General features: G+C 41.2%; 1 protein-coding gene across 1 annotated transcript; it reads right to left on the reverse strand.

The window, feature by feature from the left end:
• Positions 1–3,447: 3,447 nt before the first annotated feature.
• On the reverse strand, positions 3,448–11,742 carry LOC139377511 (lipoprotein lipase a). The gene is made up of 10 exons (XM_071120535.1): positions 11,466–11,742; positions 9,892–10,073; positions 9,404–9,583; positions 7,896–8,007; positions 7,234–7,467; positions 6,703–6,948; positions 5,570–5,690; positions 5,162–5,344; positions 4,864–4,971; positions 3,448–4,728 (listed from the first exon to the last, which is right to left on the reverse strand). Exons 1-10 carry the CDS (start codon positions 11,557–11,559, stop codon positions 4,677–4,679), a joined length of 1,512 nt encoding a protein of 503 aa, XP_070976636.1. The 5' UTR covers positions 11,560–11,742; the 3' UTR covers positions 3,448–4,676.
• Positions 11,743–18,229: the final 6,487 nt, after the last annotated feature.

Genomic DNA, 18,229 nt, shown 5'->3' on the forward strand with positions numbered 1-18,229 from the left:
AGGCTCTCCTCGTTGCGTAGTGCTAAGAATAGCCCTTAGCTAAATGTCAAGGAACCAGAGTTAAACGTTTTCAGAATCTCCCTATATCTTAAAAACCAATGTTCTTAGAACAGGTGAAATTTTCACTTCTGTTCTCAGAATGCTTTTTCTTTTTTAGTTTTATCATTCAGGAAACATATGGCTTCGTTCCTACAGCCAATGGAAACCAAAAACATACGTTCCCACAACTTCCAAGGAACCAAATGTACTAGCTGGGTTTTAGTTATTTTGTCAATTGATTTATGATAACATGACGCCATAACTATTGGACATATGATCATGTTTTTTTCCCTTTACAACATATCACAGTGCAGAGGGTTTTATGGTGTTTTTCCATGCAAGGGGAACCTCAGCCCACATTAGGTCTGCTTGAGGGGACTGTTTCCTATAGCAGGTATGTGTTAAGTGAGCTATGTGGGGTTTAGGTGCACAACTAAAGTGGAACATCATGTTATGAGAAGCATAACTAATGAGAACTAATGAGAATGTTATGAGAAGCATAACTAAATCATAGTCCAATCCTAACCAACCACAACTCTACCCCCTTTCCCCCAGCCTCTTACCCTAGCCACCATTCACCATGTTATACATCCATAGCCCCTTGACTTACGTAAAAATGGTGGTCTAGTAATGATGCAAGATCGCTTCAACAACATTTCTCCCCTGCTTTCTAACAAAACAGCATTTGAGCTTATCCAAACTTGCTTTCTGTTGCAAAGCCAATTTCAATTGGATGTTTAGCTTGACCATTTGCTTAGGTACATTCAGAGATGTAGCCTAACTATCATGTGATCTCTGTGGGAGATTAATAACAAATGAACAAATGCATGCTTTTAGTTAGTTGGTGTTTGACTCTTTATGCTGGGATACCCACTGGTTGTACTATGGGAGGAATAGGTCTACAACCAATCAGCATGACATAGGCCTAGTTTGATTTTAACCCGCTTCCTCACTTAAGACCGTTGATCTTCTCAACATTTGACATACTGTATCAGTCAGTAGGGATCTGGAGTCTGTGTGAATTGTGGTTGGTCAGCCTCAGAGGTCTGTTGGACCAGTCCCGTGTTTCCATTATCTAAGCAGTGCACAAGTGTGAACGTAGGACTAAGAATAATGTCACCTGCTAGGGTCACATGCTTTCCTTCAAGAATGTGCACATGGCAAGTGTGTCTAGCCTCTATGGGGGACCATTGTTGTCAAGCGCCAAGGAAAAGTCCAGAGGGGACGCCCTGACAAACCTATCAGAGGCCCCTGGTCGCTCAGAATGAGAAACAAAGTTTGGCTCTGATGCGGGTATTTGTCGCTGTTGTTATGGAACAAGTGGGACAAAGGGGGGAAAATCCCCACAGCAGTTGTCTTATTGTACTGTTGCCAGATTCAACACACATATCCCCTGCTGCTCCCCCCAGAAAAAGCAGCTCTTGTAGCGTTCCAGTTGTCATCCAATCTAATGTTGCTTTTCTAGGAACTTGACCGAGTTTCCCTGTAAAGCAGGAACAGCAGTATTAGAAAAACAGATGCAATCACTCCCCATTGCTACGGTGCTGCAATTCTGGAGGGAAGCTGATTCGATTTTGGAGGGAAGCATCTCATTCAGTGTTATGGTGACGTAGTTCGTTTTGATGAGATAATGTTGGAAAGCTGTACTGTAGAGATTTGCAAGAGCCAATAATTTGTGTGGTTTGGAAGCCAACTGCTGTCCAAAGTTTTGGAAGTGATAAATTGTTCTGGACTGCTTTTTCCAGGGTTCTTTTTAAGAATGACATGTGTGGTTCTAATGGCTTCAGGAAGTTCTTACCATGTGTAAAGATATCCTAGTTTATTTATCATGGTTGTGATGTATAGTGTGTTGTGTAGCTAAATGAGCCAGAAGTGGATATTTTCCCATTAGGAACATCTGTAAAATTCTTCAGAACTATTACATCTTCACTGCAAACATTTGTCTCACGTTGTTTGCTTTTTTTGGGAGCTTTTCATAAGAACTCCAATGGAAAAATGACAATAACAATTCAGAGAGGCATTCTGGGGACAATAAATTCAGTGAAAAGTAAGGTTTGAACCACATCTTTGTAGGGGTTACAGTCGTACACAAACACAAAAACACAATAAGGAAATATTTCAATGACCTCAAGGGAGGGAAGAGGTTTCCTAACCCTATCTCTGTCCAGTACCTACTTAGACCCATCACCCCCGAGGGAACACAGGCAGACCGGATTGCTTAAACACATCAGTGTCATTCCTCAATCCGACTGTAATCTACCGGATGACAGATGGTTTCCATGTTTTTGCCACATACTTTCAAGATATATGTTCTTATTCCATATTTGTATTAATGAATGATTTAAAGCAAAATGTTAACAATGTGTCATCTATCTCATGTTGTTTTGTACAGTACTCACAGTAGTGAGTCATGGGAAAATATCTATCCTATCATGTTTCCTTATTTTTTGGATGGTCCAAATTCCAATAATTACCCAATAACCTGTTTTCATGGAATTCTACCATGTATTTCCAACTCAGGGAATTTGGGGTCCAAAACTATTTCTCTGTGTATTGCCACTATGTGTTGCGTAACTTGTTTTGGTATTTTAGGGTACTGATGATAGGCTCTAATGTGGATGTTGTGCTACTAGCACACGTCAGACGTAAGGTTTAATGAGCCGCAGGTGTCAGATTAGGCACAATGAGACCACTGTGTGTTAAGCACAGGAGTAACAACACTACTATTACAACAGTAGCCATCCACATCAAATTATATTGTTATTATATTGTGTTATTTCTCTTATGCCTGTTTGGAAATATTGATAATACCTGTGAATGACAACTGCCTCTATGTTGATGGCACTAGGATCAGCATGTGATTATATCAAGAGATTAAGAACGCTTTTTTGGTCAATTGTACTCAAGGTCCAACCGAAATTTGAGTTCCGCTTTTAACACAACCCCTCCTAAAGAGACACATACTGTACTTAGATAGTTTTGGAGCGGTGCGTGGGGCTGCCACACTGGGCCCAGGGGGGCTGTTGTTGTTTGGGTTAAGTGCCTTGCTCAAGGGAACAATGGCAGGCAATGGCATCTAGGGTTTGATACCAGATTCCAGTTGCCAGCTCACTTCCCGCCAGATTTTTCCCATCAGACCCGGGATTCGAACTGGCAACCCTCCGGCTGCTGGTTCGCCTCGAACCACTAGACTGCCTGCCGAATATATGCTTATATAGTCAGTCTTGTAAATTATGTATTGCCAACAATTATACACTATTGAGTGATGTTGACAGAGATTTTAATAATGTCCTAAGAATAGCTACATGTTGTATCTAGTTACATGTTCTAGGGTTAGAACAAGATTTAAGGAATTCAAGAACACAATATGTAGATCAGGGGAGTAGTAAATCCAATAATACCCAGATGTATAATGTACTCACTTTATTAAAGTATCATGATTTTCCTTCATACAGTGCACTGCATTTCAGTTCATAAAAGTAAATGTACTCATCAGCTGGCATGGAGACCAATTTGATCAGTCTGTCCAAAGCCACACGTGTAAAATCACAAAGATTCATCTATAAAAACAAAGACAGCAATGGAAACTTGCCCAAATATATTACAGCTTAATATACAAATATATACAGGTACATTCAATAAATAGAATATGAAACATTATTGGGATGCATTATGGCTATTATGTAGGGCTGTCCACCAATGTTTGCAAAGGCTCACAGATATGTTCTGTATTTAGTGTAGCATTTTGTTTGACCTTTCAAAAGGGCATGATTGACCAATAGGGTTAAGGTAATTGTTTCCACATCATTTTTGTCCTATAAAGGAAGTTATAAAAGTTTTCAGGAAATGCTAACTTCTGCTTGTGACCTCTATCTTCTCAAGTCAAGTGGCCAATTAAATATTAATCTAAACACAACAATCCAGTTTGACTAGTTGTTGAATGATCAAATTGACAGATGTGGTTTAACGCCCTTAAAGTGACCCCTGCCAAACACAATAACCAAATGCACACAAAGAACAAGCAGGGAATTAATCTACAACAACTCATATACTGTATAACACTGATTGAAAAGCCATGTACATGGATCACTGTAATATTCAACTCAGTAGACAGTGTCACCATCTTTGGTCTCTGTGGTGGTGGCAGTTAGTTGTTTAGGCACGATGGCATTAGTGACATGACTATTGTAGTGTGCATACCGAATGTGTCAAAAAGCTTTCTTAAAAGCAGAAGCTATGTTAATCTCTTTGAATCAAAAGTTTGAATCGGAACTACCCAGTATAGGGTTAAAAATACATTGATGTGATTTGTATACATGGACACAGATGAAGGATTACAAAGATAATGTAGCAACGTTAGACAAAGTAAAAACCATGAAAAAGCTGATTTTAGAATGACATTTGTAACACTCTCCATGATGACGGTTAATAGAAGAAAAAGCTCATAAACTGACTCCCAGCACAGTGGATAAAGTGATATAGATTGTGCTTGGGGATGGAGATGACATGACAGAATGGAAGGCAGAAAACCGTACATGTCAGAGACTAACATCTCTTATCTTCTCTCCAGCACGTTCTCCCTGGCTTCATCCAGCTTTGGCTGTGGGCTGCAGTGCAGACTGTATTCAAGTGCTGCTTCATGCAGTGTTCTTCTTGAAGAGGCTTCCCTGCATCTTGAGCCTGTGCATCCTAAAGATAAGAGAGAAGAGAAAAAAAAGTTCAAAAGAAAATGAGGAAGGAAGTTCTGAATCCTATCTTTGGATATGATAGATTTTTATGCATTCAAAGTTTCACAAAGTTTCCAAAATGTTCTAGATTTCTTACGTTTTCTCTTTCCGGCTCATGTTGTCCTCTTTTGATTTGACAAAGACTGCGTCGTCTTTTCCTCTGACGAGGTAGGCAAACTCTCCATCTTTAGCACTGAAGATCACCCTGGAGTCAGACAGTAAAGACTATCAGTAAAGCCTTCTGAAACATGTATCATACAACTTCAAAGACTGGCAATGTGAAAGATGATGTGCAGTGTCAAAGATATTCATATGTGGTCCACAGTACTGCTGGGTTTTGATTGATCCATCTCATCAATTGGAATATTCAGTTCATCATTATCATCATAACTTACTTGGACTGAGTCTCCCCGGCCTTGACACGCATTTTGCGGATGTGGAAGTTGCTGTTACCCCACCAGTCAGACCAGCTGAAGTAAGCGTCTTTCTCCCAACGCAGCTTGACCATAAGCAGCTCCCCGATGTCCACGTCGGTGGTCAGCAGGAAGGACACGGTGCTGTTAGTGTTCAGGAACGGCCTGAGAGGTCACACACAGGTCAAAGGTTAGGGGGTCAGTTCACCTTCTGTACTGTATACAGTACCCAGCTGAGGAGAGGCGACGAGGTGATATTTCTGGGGTTAATTATGTCAGTGTATAATATTTGTACGTTTGGATATGTTTAGAAATTATATCAAGCATTTCTAGACAAAAAAATAAATAATAATGATTTTATTATTTTCTTTAATATCAGACTATACGTACATGATGTAGGGAATGTCTGTCTTCTCATCATGGGTTCCGTACAGAGAGATTTTCATGGGCTGCTCAGTGTAGTCCAGTTTCTCGCTGCTGAAGAAATGCACCTTCACTTGGTAATGGAAAACTGTGGAAAGAATGACGGAGACCTTAATTTAGAACCACGCCACACAGACGTCTGAAACCCTGAGTATGTTTGCCTATGCAAATACCTGCAGTGTGCCCAGTTGAGACACATTCTCCAACTGTTTGAAGTGTTTGTGGCATGTGGACATTATCCCATCACTGATGCCCACAGTTAAAGCTAAAGATCCTTATTCTGCTCCCACAGAACTGTAGTACCTCCATGATTATGACCTGTCTTTACATACCCATATTATAGCTCTGCTTACTGCCATGACTAAGGGTGACTAAGGGAAGGAAAATGCTTAACTTCAGATTACGCATTAACGAATAGAATTGGCATGTAAAGTATCCTCTAACTTTACACTGTAAGCAATCACGTGCAGTGGTGTCAAGTTACCAAACTACAGCCACTACTGAAATACTAATAGACTCACTCTAATGTGACTTTCATGGCTTGTACCATAAACCTTGTTTTATCCCCCCTGCTTGTTTTGGTTTGACCTTGATGCCACCAACGTATCAGATGTGTTAGACTGTGCCAATCCTACAATAGTGGGGTGAGGGGGGTTAAAAATTGACGCAGGCTGGGCATATGTTATGGAATCTTTTATGGATAGGGAGTCAGGAGGAACTGATAAAGAAGGGACTTGTGTAGACTTCAGAAGTTACACTGTTTGAACAGGGTTATCTAGTACTGGTACAGTATGTGCACTGGGGCCCCGTTGTACTAATGTAACATACATGGCCTGGTAAAGAGACTTGGTGTTCAGTTAAAGCTTTCAAGGCCAGCTTGAGCTAAGCTCCATGCCACCACTACAGTAACTACATTCAGCCTTCTGGACCAATGCATTGAGGATTTGGTAACAAATGTACATCAAGTCTTAACTTATGAAAATCTATTTTAGTGCCAGGGAATGAACCTTCTGTTGTGAGAAAGATTAATCCAATTGTTCCTTTGTGCATGAGTGCTCTCTCATCCTAAAGCAATTCCCCTACATCTCTCTCGCTCTTACGTTTGAAGGGCATCGTCTCACGGGTCTTGAGGTACATCTTGGTGCTCCGGGGCAGGCGGACCTTGTTGACGCCGTAGCCCACCTTGTTGCAACGGTTCTTGCGGCAGTTGAGACACATTCCCTTCATGAAGGCCTCCTTGGAGCTGCAGCGGTAGGCCATGGTCTGATGCTCTGCTGCATTCACCAGCGAGTCGATGAACAGGTGAATGGAGCGCTCGTGGGAACACTTCACAATCTGGTCCATATCTACACAGGACCCACATAAAACAAGACCATTAGGACCATGATGACTAAATCACTGGCTGATTCTCATATATTCACCGGACTAACTGTGCAACCATGTCTGGGACATTTGCTTATTCAGACTTAAAGTTAAAGAAAAGTTAAGACATTGAAAATTACACTTTTATTGGAGTCAAAGTACCTGATGCAGATATTCAAACTTAAAGAAACACGCCTCATGAAGATTTACTACACTGTAATAACAGAGTGTGATTTTATTACATTGCAGTGTTAAGTTATAGTACGTACTATGGATGCCTGTGGTGGCAATCATCATCATGGTGTTCTGCAGGTCACAGCCTGGCTGGAAGGTTCCTCCGTTGGGGTAGATGTCCACATGGCCCACCGGTCTCTGGATGCCGATGCTGCGGTCTGGGGAGCCCCGGGTGTTGGTGTGCAGGACGTCCACGAAGAGAGCATCATCAGGGGACAGGGTGGTCTGGTTGTCAGCGTGCTCAAAGGTCGGGCCGGCTGGGTCCAAACCTGGGAGACGGATGGAAGGAGAGAGAAGGGGGAAGTAGAGAGAGAGAGAGAGAGAGAGAGAGAACAGTCACAATCCATCTGTAATACTGTACATGAGAACATGCATGCAAAAGCCTCAGTGTGCTTCCAGGACTGAAGTAAAGCCACAATGTACTCAATGGATGTGATTATGGTGTTTAATGGTATGCTGCCTCCAGGGCCTGATCTGGTTTAGGGATAAATATTTTAATATTCTAAGCAGGTCAAAGAGATTTCATAGTTGAGTCAACTTTATGGAGACAAACTCAGGGACTATTGAGACTAAATTCATTGGGGTAGAACTTGCATATGTAGGCCTGTGCATGTATGTTTGCATCCATGGTACATGTAGTGACAGACTGATAGACAAACAATAAAACCTCTTCAGCAGAGAAGGACTGTCTGCTCACCTGTGATCCTGCTGACTTTGTGGTTGGTGAGGAAACCGGCGATGCCGGCTACATGAGCCCCCAGACTGTATCCCAGCAGATGTATCCTCTCCCAGGGGTAGTCCAGTGTTTTCTGACAAGGGGGAAAGCAAAAATGGTTTATTCCTAATTCCTAGGCTGTCAAGTGTGACTGTGTAAAGACTTAGCTGTGAAACTTCTTATGCCATGGTTATGCGATGCTAACACCCTTTCAAGTATATTCTGTTACGTCAGTTATACTGTCTGCTTTCACATGTAACCATTTCAGGCGGGTTATCATACCAATGTGTCTTCCCTTGCCCTAAAGTATTTTTCTAGCAGACAATATGCTTCACATGTGCCGCTTCTATCAATAATGTGCTGTGTAATGATGCGGATCAACAACATGGCAGTAAAAAGTCTTTATGAGGCATACTAAATCAGAACCAGGAGGAAAACACAACCCCAACTCTGACTTCTAAAACATTGTATTACCAATAATATACAGTATACTGAACAAAAACATAAACGCAACACGCATTCATTTCACAGATTTTACTGAGTTACAGTTCATATAAGGAAATCAGTCATTTGAAATACAATTACAAATTACAAATACATCAGTAAACCACTCGCCCAGATGACGCCATACATGTGGTCTGCGGTTGTGAGGCCAGTTGGGCGTACTGCCAAATTCTCTACAACAATGATGGAGGTGGCTTACGGTAGAGAAATAAACATTACATTTTCTGGCAACAGCACTGGTGGACATTCCTTTAGTCAGCATGCCAATTCCGCGTGACAAAACGGCACATTTTAGAGTGGAATTGTATTGTCCCCAGCACAAGGTGCACCTGTGTAAGGATCATGCTGTTTCTTGATATGCCAAACCTGTCAGGGGGATGGATTAACTTGGCAAAGGAGAAATGCTCACTAACATGGATGTAAACAAATTTGTGCACAACATTTTGGAGAAATCCGCTTTTTGTGACTATGGAACATTTCTGGGATATTTTATTTCAGCTCATGAAACATGGGATAAACACTTTACATGTTGCGTTTATATTTTTGTTCAGTGTATTTTTAATAACTAGATCGATTCCAAACTTCAGATACAACTTTTGTTCAACTCACCCATTTACACTACTGCCTGAAAGTCTGATCTCAAGTTAGAAATCAGGCCATTCTGTGAAGCTTATATTTAAGCAATAAGGGCCGAGGGGGTGTTGTATATAGCCAATATACAATGGCTAAGGGCAGTCCTTAGCACGAGTGCCTGGATACAGCCCTTAGCCGTGGTATATTACCAATGCCTCATTACCAATGCCAGGTGCGTTATTGCTGTTTTAAACTGGTTACCAATGTAATTAGAGCTTTAAAAAATGTTTTTGTCATAACCGTGGTATACGGTCTGATATACCACGGCTTTCGGCCAATCAGCATTCATGCTCGAACCACCCAGTTAATATTATATTCTTTCCTGTGTACACAGTGACCTTGAGATCACTTACCTGCAGCCAGTTGACAAACTTGGCTACGTCTCTGCCCACCAGCTTGGTGTAAGCGGCGGAGGTAGGGTAGTGCTGCTGGGCCCGGGTCAGCCAGTCCACCACGATAACGTTGGCCTTGGGCTCCCTCTCATACAGCGCTGTCACCAGCTTAGGGACCCAGCTCTCAAATAGCCCTGTGACCTGGAAGAGACACAGTTCTGGGGTCAGTGGCTGGCATGACCCACTGTGGCCCTGTCCCCCATTGTCTGCTCACTGCACTGATTGAAGACCAGCCAAGTGTCAGCACTTTAACACATGAATGAGCACTGGAGCGTTATAACTAGGGACAGCGGGAGGCTTCTCATCATGCATCTAGTTATCATTGCTGAATCTACAATTATTGTTGAGTTATTTCGCTCATAATATAAACAATACAGCTTACTCAAATGATGGTAAACAATTTATGCTTTAGTGATAATCAATCATAATAGAATGTCAAAGCTTTTTACCGTCCATCCATGAATAACCACGAACGTCTGTGTCTCAGGGTTGAATTCACACTCTGGGATGGTTAAGGGCTGGCCAGGAACAATGTAGCACAGGTCATCATCTGGTACCTCAGCGGTTCTCAGGGAGAACTTGGATACAATGTCAGTGAAGTCCTCAAGCCATTCAGTAGAGTTGTTGTTACCTGCATAGAGTGATGATTTTTAGTTTTTTTTTTGTAATTTAGCAGGCACTCTTATCTAGAGCAATTTACAGGACAAATTAGTGTTAAGTGCCTTGCTCAACGGCACATCGACAGATTTGTCAACTAGTCGGCTCAGGAATTCAAACCAGTGACCTTTTGGTTACTTGCCTAATGCTCTTAACCGCTACACTACCTGCCGCCCTCTTTACTACTAATGCATAATCTTGCATGTCAGCACTTTAAACAGAAATCCTGTTCTAATAGCATACAGGTTACTATTATGCACAATGCAGGGGAGTCAAGAGTCTATAGGTATCTGCCTCATTCATTATACTATTGTTTACATTTTCAACCAGATACATGTTGAAACTCATTCTAGATGTCATATTAGTGAAGAGTTTTTCATAATCATGATTGCACAAGGCAGTCACTAGAAAGTCAAACCCTTTACCACCACCAAAAATGTACTTCTGATTTGCATGACAAATCAAATCCAGCATCTACAATTTCTTTACAAGGAAACAAATTCCAGTATTTTTTATTGGATCTTTCAAGTGGTGGCAATTCAGCTTTTTATATTCACACACTGACTATCTTGGAAGAAAATAATGACAAAAACACAATCTGCAGAATGGATCAGTTTATCAATTGGTATAATCTAGTCCAATTAACAGCATGATAAAATAAATCACGAAACTTTTTAACAGTCAAGTGTCGCCCCCTTTTGCCACTACCAACCAAACATTCATTCATGATTCCACATTATTCCACATAATGCTATTTCACACAAAACAAATCACAAATAAGCCTATTGACCACATTAAATATCGAATATAATGTTAATAATAATTATAATATATATATATATATATATATGTGTGTGTGTGTTATTATGCAAAAATGTGTAAAACAAATGAAAAATTGTTATTTTGCATTAAAAAATGCTAACATATTTTAGTACTCAAAGTATTGTTGTAATTGCATAAACTATTTTCTGGGTTACTATGGGTCAGTGGGAGATGGCTGCACCAATTATGCTCCTTCCAGGTGGCTTGAGTGTTTATTTTATGGAAGAAATTCAACTAGGAGCGGACTGGGACCAGAAATCAGCCCTGGCATTTCTAACACACCAGACCATTATTTTTCTTGAGGCCCCCACACTGGACCAATTTTCCCTTGAGGAACCTATTATTATCAAAATAATTATACTTTTGTGAAAATAAATAAATAAATTGACAGGCCCAGTGGACAAAAAAACTTGACCAACCCATCTGGCATTTGCCCATAATGCCAGATGGCTAGTCAGCCCCCAGGAAAATAATGTATTCATTTAACCTCTCTCTAACAAAGCCAAAGTCAGCTCTACAAACAGGAGACATATCCCAGACTTACCAAAAAGTGTTTGTTCTGGTGTACTTGAAAAAGATGCACAGATATTTGCAAGAATTATCCAAACGGTGACCAAATAGGTATTTTCTTTTCCCATATTATTGTTGATCTAGAGGTTTCTCTGTCAAGTCCCGAATGAAAAGTTCCTTGAAAATTGGTTTAGGAGTAGTAGATCCAATTGTATAAGTCAGTAGGATCACAGCTCCGGTTAAAAACTGTGGTCTGACTGTGATCAGAGAGTTAATAACTTTCTTACGAAGTCTGCCACAATTGCCGCCCCAAGTTGTCTTTATAAGAGGCTCATTTGAATAAACAAACTCCATTGGTCTGAAATGAGTGGGCTGGTTCCAAATGCAAAATTGCAACAAAAATCATTCGCAACTCTGTGCCTTCACCAATGCGCATTAAATGTGGAAATGTTACATTTCTGTTCTATAGCTTTCACTTGTAATCCTTCATTTCAGAATAATATCTTGTCATGATTAAAATAGGTTCACCAAATTGATTTACTTGCTATTTCTTTAGAGATTCAATGCTTTAGCCTAATTCGTTTTAAAACATTTTTTCAATATACATTTTCGTAAAATAAAAAATATATAACTTTTATTCATCAGGAATGGGCTTCTATAGGTGTGTGAGCTATGCAGTCTCTACAATCTCATGCTCCAGTTTTGTGCTCTTCTGTGAATCAGGCCTACCAGACACAATGCAACAAACTGGAGAAGAACCAGTGACATTGTAACAATGCGTTTTTCCCCGCAATATTTATGAATCGTAATATATGTATGTCCAACTATATCTCGATCGATCTCTATATAGTGAAAAGTTATACGTTTTGTGTGTAGGATTCTGCTAAATGCAGAGACACTATTGGTGCTGAATAAAATGTGTCAATATCATTTGAAATGTACTTGCATAATGTCATATTTGTTATGAAATATATCGTACAAAACCCCCCCACAACTAAACCGTTAGGCTTAATAAGCTATACTTTAAACGCGAAAATATGTTGCATTGATCCTACAGGGATTACATAATTGATGTGTGGCATAAAAGTATACCTCAGCCATCCCCAGGGACAACAATACACTCTTGTCACTTGCCTTTACTGAGAACGTCGTGGTGGACACCAGATTCCCATGTGAAGGAGAAGGGCAATGGGTGTGTTGTGCAAGCAAGCCCCTTCTCTCATTGGTTGATCAGCTGAATTTGGAAACAATGACAAATCTCGATTGACTCACAAATGATACAAGACTGTCTCAGTGTCAGATACCAGATCTATGTGGAAATTCTGAAGGACATATTTCAATGCGTTATGTTAATTTATGCAGTACTAAACTCCACAAAGCAGTCTCTTCCCACTGGGCACACTGGTTGAATCAACCTTGTTTTCATGTAATTTCAATTAAATAACTTGAACCAACATGGAATAGACATTGAATTGATGTTTGTACCCACTGGGTTGGCATACTCCAACAAATAACTCATTTAATTGGACTATGAAAACCAGATGTTTAAAACACAATTCATATAGTATGTTGGCAGCTGAACAGTTTTAAGGTTCTATTAACTTCAACTTTTTTTTGCATGTAAAATAAATTGTGAGATTGAAATTACACTGTGGGAGAGGCAGTGGTGTTGGTGGGAAATGTGTGTGACTAGTATGACTGGTGTTATGAACAGAGAGTATATAACTCATGTCTGGACAGAGAGTGATGCATGCCAATTGTCTTCTCCTCCACATTTGTCGGATACATCAGGCAAAACATATTAACCTGAGGGTCAACTTGACAGAACTTGATGAGAGAACAATAACATGTACTGTTTGATTGTATATAATGTCATATTATTGATTTATAGCCTGTCCACTGAATAGAGAACATGTCAAACCTGGATCTCACTCTGGAGGAATATTGTTTCACTAAATCTTAGAATCTGTAGGAAAAAAATGTCATAAAATAGATTAAACCCACAGTCAGAGTAGTATGTATGAACATGTACAGTACTATTTATCAGGGAGGCTTTGTGCTTTGCCCTTGCTACAAAAGTACCCACATATGAATCTAAGTTGACCTTTAAGGAGGATCTGTGTATCTAATGTGTGCAGTAACTTATACAGACAGGGCTGGCCCAAGGCATAAGTGAGATAAGTGACCACTTGGGGCCCCATAGAGCAAGGGAGCCCCAGACCCAAAAATAAATGCATTTTCAACTTACTGTTGAGCTATAAAAGCAGAATACACAAGGTGCAATTTGGTTGTGCATAAGCACACATCTGTTGTTCTCTTGTTATGGCAGTTACTGACAGTCACTCAATTGCCCCATGTCAGCAAAACATTTCTAGATTGGTAAATTAGTTTAGCCAGCTATCTAAACTTGTAGTAATCAATTAATACCAGGCACACAAGGCACTTACCCAGGGGCAAGGTAAAAAATGTGCCGATGTGCACTTGAGCAAGGCATTTAATCCTTATTGCTCCAGGGTTGCTGTTGATAATGGCACACCCTGGCCGTGACCCCACTGTTCGAGGAATAAAGGACATGGCATAATTCATGGAAAAATGTGTAGAATTGAAGGAAATTATCTTTAAAACTACAAAAATGTCTCTCCACCCTATGACAAAATGTGTAGAATTGCAGCAAACCTGTTTTAAAACTTTTCTTCTCTCTGCTTTTAAAAGTGGGGCCATTAAAATGTTTTGCCCATGAGGTGCTTAGGGCCCAAAAAAGGCTAGGACTGGCCCTGTATACAGATCACCTTATGTAACCAGTAAAACTGAGATGTGTGGAGAAATATAAACTCTGTACTTAGGAATGCATATTGTATTTAGATGTGACATTTTCCGAGTGCAAATACACCATTGCTGGCCAAATATAAACCACGGATAAACTACAATTTTTCTGGTAATCATTCAATAAGCTTTCTCATTACAAATATAGCACACTGTTTCTTTGAATTTTCTCTGGTTATGTGCATGACTAACTAAGGTAATTGATGCTTAGGGCTACCAATGTGCCCAACCCAGTGTTTTAGATGGGAGTGATGCCTAGCCTTGATCTGTGATGTCTAACCCACTGAAGACACATTGTAATTAAGGAGAAGGATGCCTATTGGCTGTGCTCCCCCTATATGTCCCTAATCTCAGACAGACTATCCACTGTGGTTGTCATCTTTGCCCAAGGGGAAGCATATTGATAGAAGATAAGGCAGAAATATAAGCATGACTGTGCAATACACAATACACACCTCTGGGGTTTCCTGACTGAGGATAAGTCTACTTGTGTCTTCATTGGTATGATTAACATGGAGACCCACATTTCCCAACAACCACTTCAGAGAGGATAAATAATGGCAGTCGCACCATGTGAAGACAGCTGGAAAGAGGAAGAGATATTTATTTATTTTCTCTTTTGTACTTTAACTACTTGCACATCGCTACAACATTGTATGTAGACAGACATAATATGCCATTTGAAATGTCTTTATTCTTTTGGACCTTGTGTGAGTGTAATATTTACTGTTCGCGTTTTATTGTTTATTTCACTTTTGTTTATCCATTTCAGTTGCTTTGGCAATGTAAACTTATGTTTTCCATGCCAATAAAGCCCCTTAAATTGAATTGAATTGACAGAGACACGGAGAGAGCGTGAGAGAGAGAACAGACAGACAGGAAGGCAGACAGTAACATACAGGCAAGCAAACAGACAGACAGAGAGAACCAAGCAGCCAGCCAGCCAGATATAGAGCTAAGCAGTCAGGCAAACATAGTGCCAGAGAGCTGGGGGCGTATTGGAGTCTGTACAGGTCTAATATCACAGTTTGGTGTCATGCAGTCCTTTGTCTCTTATTAGCTTGGCTTTGACCGTGAGTTCTGCTGAGGAAATTAAAAGCTCATTGTGAGTTCACAGCATCTGGACAAAACAGATCAATTTCCTGTCCGTTTGTGTCCAAAAAGCCGGACATCCAGAATAGAGCAAATAGTTCTCTTTGCATGCATGAAAACAGCATGCGTGACCTACAACAACAAACCATTCTGTGACATTATTCTGTATAGTTTGACTGCAGCCATGGCCATGCTAGAAACTCCAGTCTAAAAAGCCTGCAGCTCTGTCAAGGAGGTCAACGAGCTATGTCAGCATTAATTACTAACATTTACATTAGTAATAAATACTTAATTATAAACATTTATAGGTAGTGAATGCTGCTCCATCTGGTCTCCTCTCTCTCTCTGCACCACACAAATGCACATAGGTCCTCCAGCTGAGTTTGCAGTCAGTCCATTGTTTAAAAGAACTGTTCAACCCTCTTCAAAAAAGCCAAATGCATCAAACACCCCACTGCCAAGGTGTCCAGCATCCTCATGCTAAACCCCCATCTGATTACTCACAGATTGGATACGCTGTGGGAAAACTGTAAACAAGTAAAAATGTGTCTTAATTACTTAGCACGACGTAACACAAATACGTTTCAGGAGGAAGCCAGCAGGAAGGTGTGTACAGCGCTGTATGGCTGCAGGACTTTGCTTTCCACGTGAAGGGACTGTACTCTATCTCTTCTTTGCTTTAGCTGTGGGCCAAGCTGTATGTCCATGCTCTTTGGTCTTCTGATGTGTAATAAGTCAACTGTCTGTGATGTACTGCAGTGGATTCAGCATTTTTCCACACTACACTCTTAGGAAAAAGAGTTCCTAAAGAGTTCTTCGGCTGTCCCCATAGGAGAACCCTTTTTGGATCCAGGTGGAAAGATGTTGGGTTCCATGTAGAACCCTCTACGTTAAACAGCCTACATTAAACCTGCCACCTCACCCCAGCCCCCCGACCCGTATATCTATCTGCCAGGGACCCCTGCCTGCCTGTCCTAGTATGGCACAACACCAACACATGTTGTCCCTCTGCCCTGGACCTTGACCTTGAACGAGGGAGGGAGGGTAGAGGAGAGGGACTCTTACAGTAGAAATCCCTGCACAAAACAGTGAGGTTTGATTGCTGAGTGAAAATGGTCACATAGCATAATTGTTTTGCAGATGTGTCCTGCATGCTGATTTCTTTATCTGAAAGTAGGTTTGTAGTATTTCCAGCCGCTCTCCGTATCACCATGACCAAGACACAATAGGAAAAGATTGAGGTGCTGCTAAGGCCTTGAGTTGGAATGCTGAGTTGGAATGTAAAAAACACGAGTCACCATTTAAACCAGGGGTGTCGAACTCATTCCATGTAGGGCCCAGTGTCTGCACGTTTTTTTTCCTTCTTTCAATTAAGACCTAGACAACCAAGTGAGGGGAGTTCCTTACTAATTGGTGGCCTTATTTCACGTTTTGTTCTATGAGATAATATCAGTCAGTTAACATGACCTTTATGAATTGTGAAGCCTTTATATGGAGAAACATTGGAGCGAGAAAGAAAGAAAATTACTCTCCTATTTCCTCCCTCCGTCCTGAAATGACATGAAGGAAATGATCATGTTCTGTCCTCAGGCTGTGTACTCTATGGAGACTGTATGGAGTGACACCGTGTGTGTCTGTGTCTAAATGTGTGTATGTGTGTGTGTATGTATGTGTATATATATATATATGTGTATATATATATACACATATATATATACACGTGTGTGTGTATATGTCTCTAAATGTATGGTTTCCCCTTTATAGTGTAGGAAGAGTAGGTAAAGTGCAGGGACATTGAGCCTTGCAGGGGGGAACCAGTTCGGCCTCTAATAAGAACCAGACTGTTCTGTAAGTCCGCTCCGCCTCATCCTCATTCCACTTACACAATGTAAACCAGTGATGTAAACCAGTGATGTGTTCAGTCCACAGTGAGCTGAATGAACAGTCCTTAGGAGTTAGTTATGACTGGTGAGACAACTACAGTACAGCTGCAGTTATATAGGTGAAACCTTATTCTACAATCTACATGCCGATGTCCGCTACCTCCCCCACTCAGTTTCCGTCTTGGTATATAACCCCCCCCCCCGACATGCACACACACACACACACACACACACACAAGCATGCACGCACCCACACACATGCATACAAATGCACACACATTCTTAGAAAGGGGAAACGTATGTGCTGAATGCCACATCTGTTTTGCCACATGTGCTCCCTCTGTGTAGGAGACATGCCTTCGTAACTGGTATAAAACAAAGAGGGACTTCATGAGGGCAAAGGTATTCCATGTCCTTTTACTAAACCTCATCTCAATTTTACAGATCCCAGGGCAGTGTTTCCCACATTCCCACACGTCTCAGTGCTCAGGTCCTATACAACTCCACTTGTATAGGACCACTCCACTGTCTGTTGTAAACTGTCACTGGAAGTCATAAGCGTTACTGTAAAACTAGCACCTATGCTGCTCAAGTCAGTTTAGGCATGAAAGTGCTAATGTATTAATTTGCCCTTAATTTGTGTGTGTGTGTGCGTGTGTGCGTGTGTGCGTGTGTGTGTGCGTGTGTGCGTGTGTGCGTGTGTGCGCGCGCGTGCGTGTGTAAGAGGAATTGCTGTCAGTCAGTTATGTGGGGAATGGAGAGTGACCCACCAGGATAATGTTGTGTACACCCAGGAAGCTGACTGGCCATGGAATCCATCTCAGGCAGCTCCAGCCAGCAGACTCCATGCACAGCAGCCAGTCAGCCAGCCTCCACTGTGAAACAGCCTTTCACAACTCATCACATCTACCCATCCACCCAGGCCCAGGGGACAGAGGCATGCCAACCCTGCACTCAGCTAACCCATTTCACAATGGGGCAATTCCATGCCAGGATGGCC

The sequence above is a fragment of the Oncorhynchus clarkii genome, chromosome 1 (assembly GCF_045791955.1).
Source record: "Oncorhynchus clarkii lewisi isolate Uvic-CL-2024 chromosome 1, UVic_Ocla_1.0, whole genome shotgun sequence".
NCBI lineage: Eukaryota > Metazoa > Chordata > Actinopteri > Salmoniformes > Salmonidae > Oncorhynchus > Oncorhynchus clarkii.

Bases quoted from the DNA above. Each gene is read 5' to 3' on its own strand.
- LOC139377511 (XM_071120535.1), bottom strand. From the start codon at position 11,559: ATGGGAAAAGAAAATACCTATTTGGTCACCGTTTGGATAATTCTTGCA. The intron at 5,691-6,702 runs GTAAGAGCGAGA...TTCTTTCCACAG, and splicing joins TGAGACGATGCCCTTCAAAC to TTTTCCATTACCAAGTGAAG. The intron at 4,972-5,161 runs GTAAGTTATGAT...GTCTGACTCCAG, and splicing joins GCCGGGGAGACTCAGTCCAA to GGTGATCTTCAGTGCTAAAG.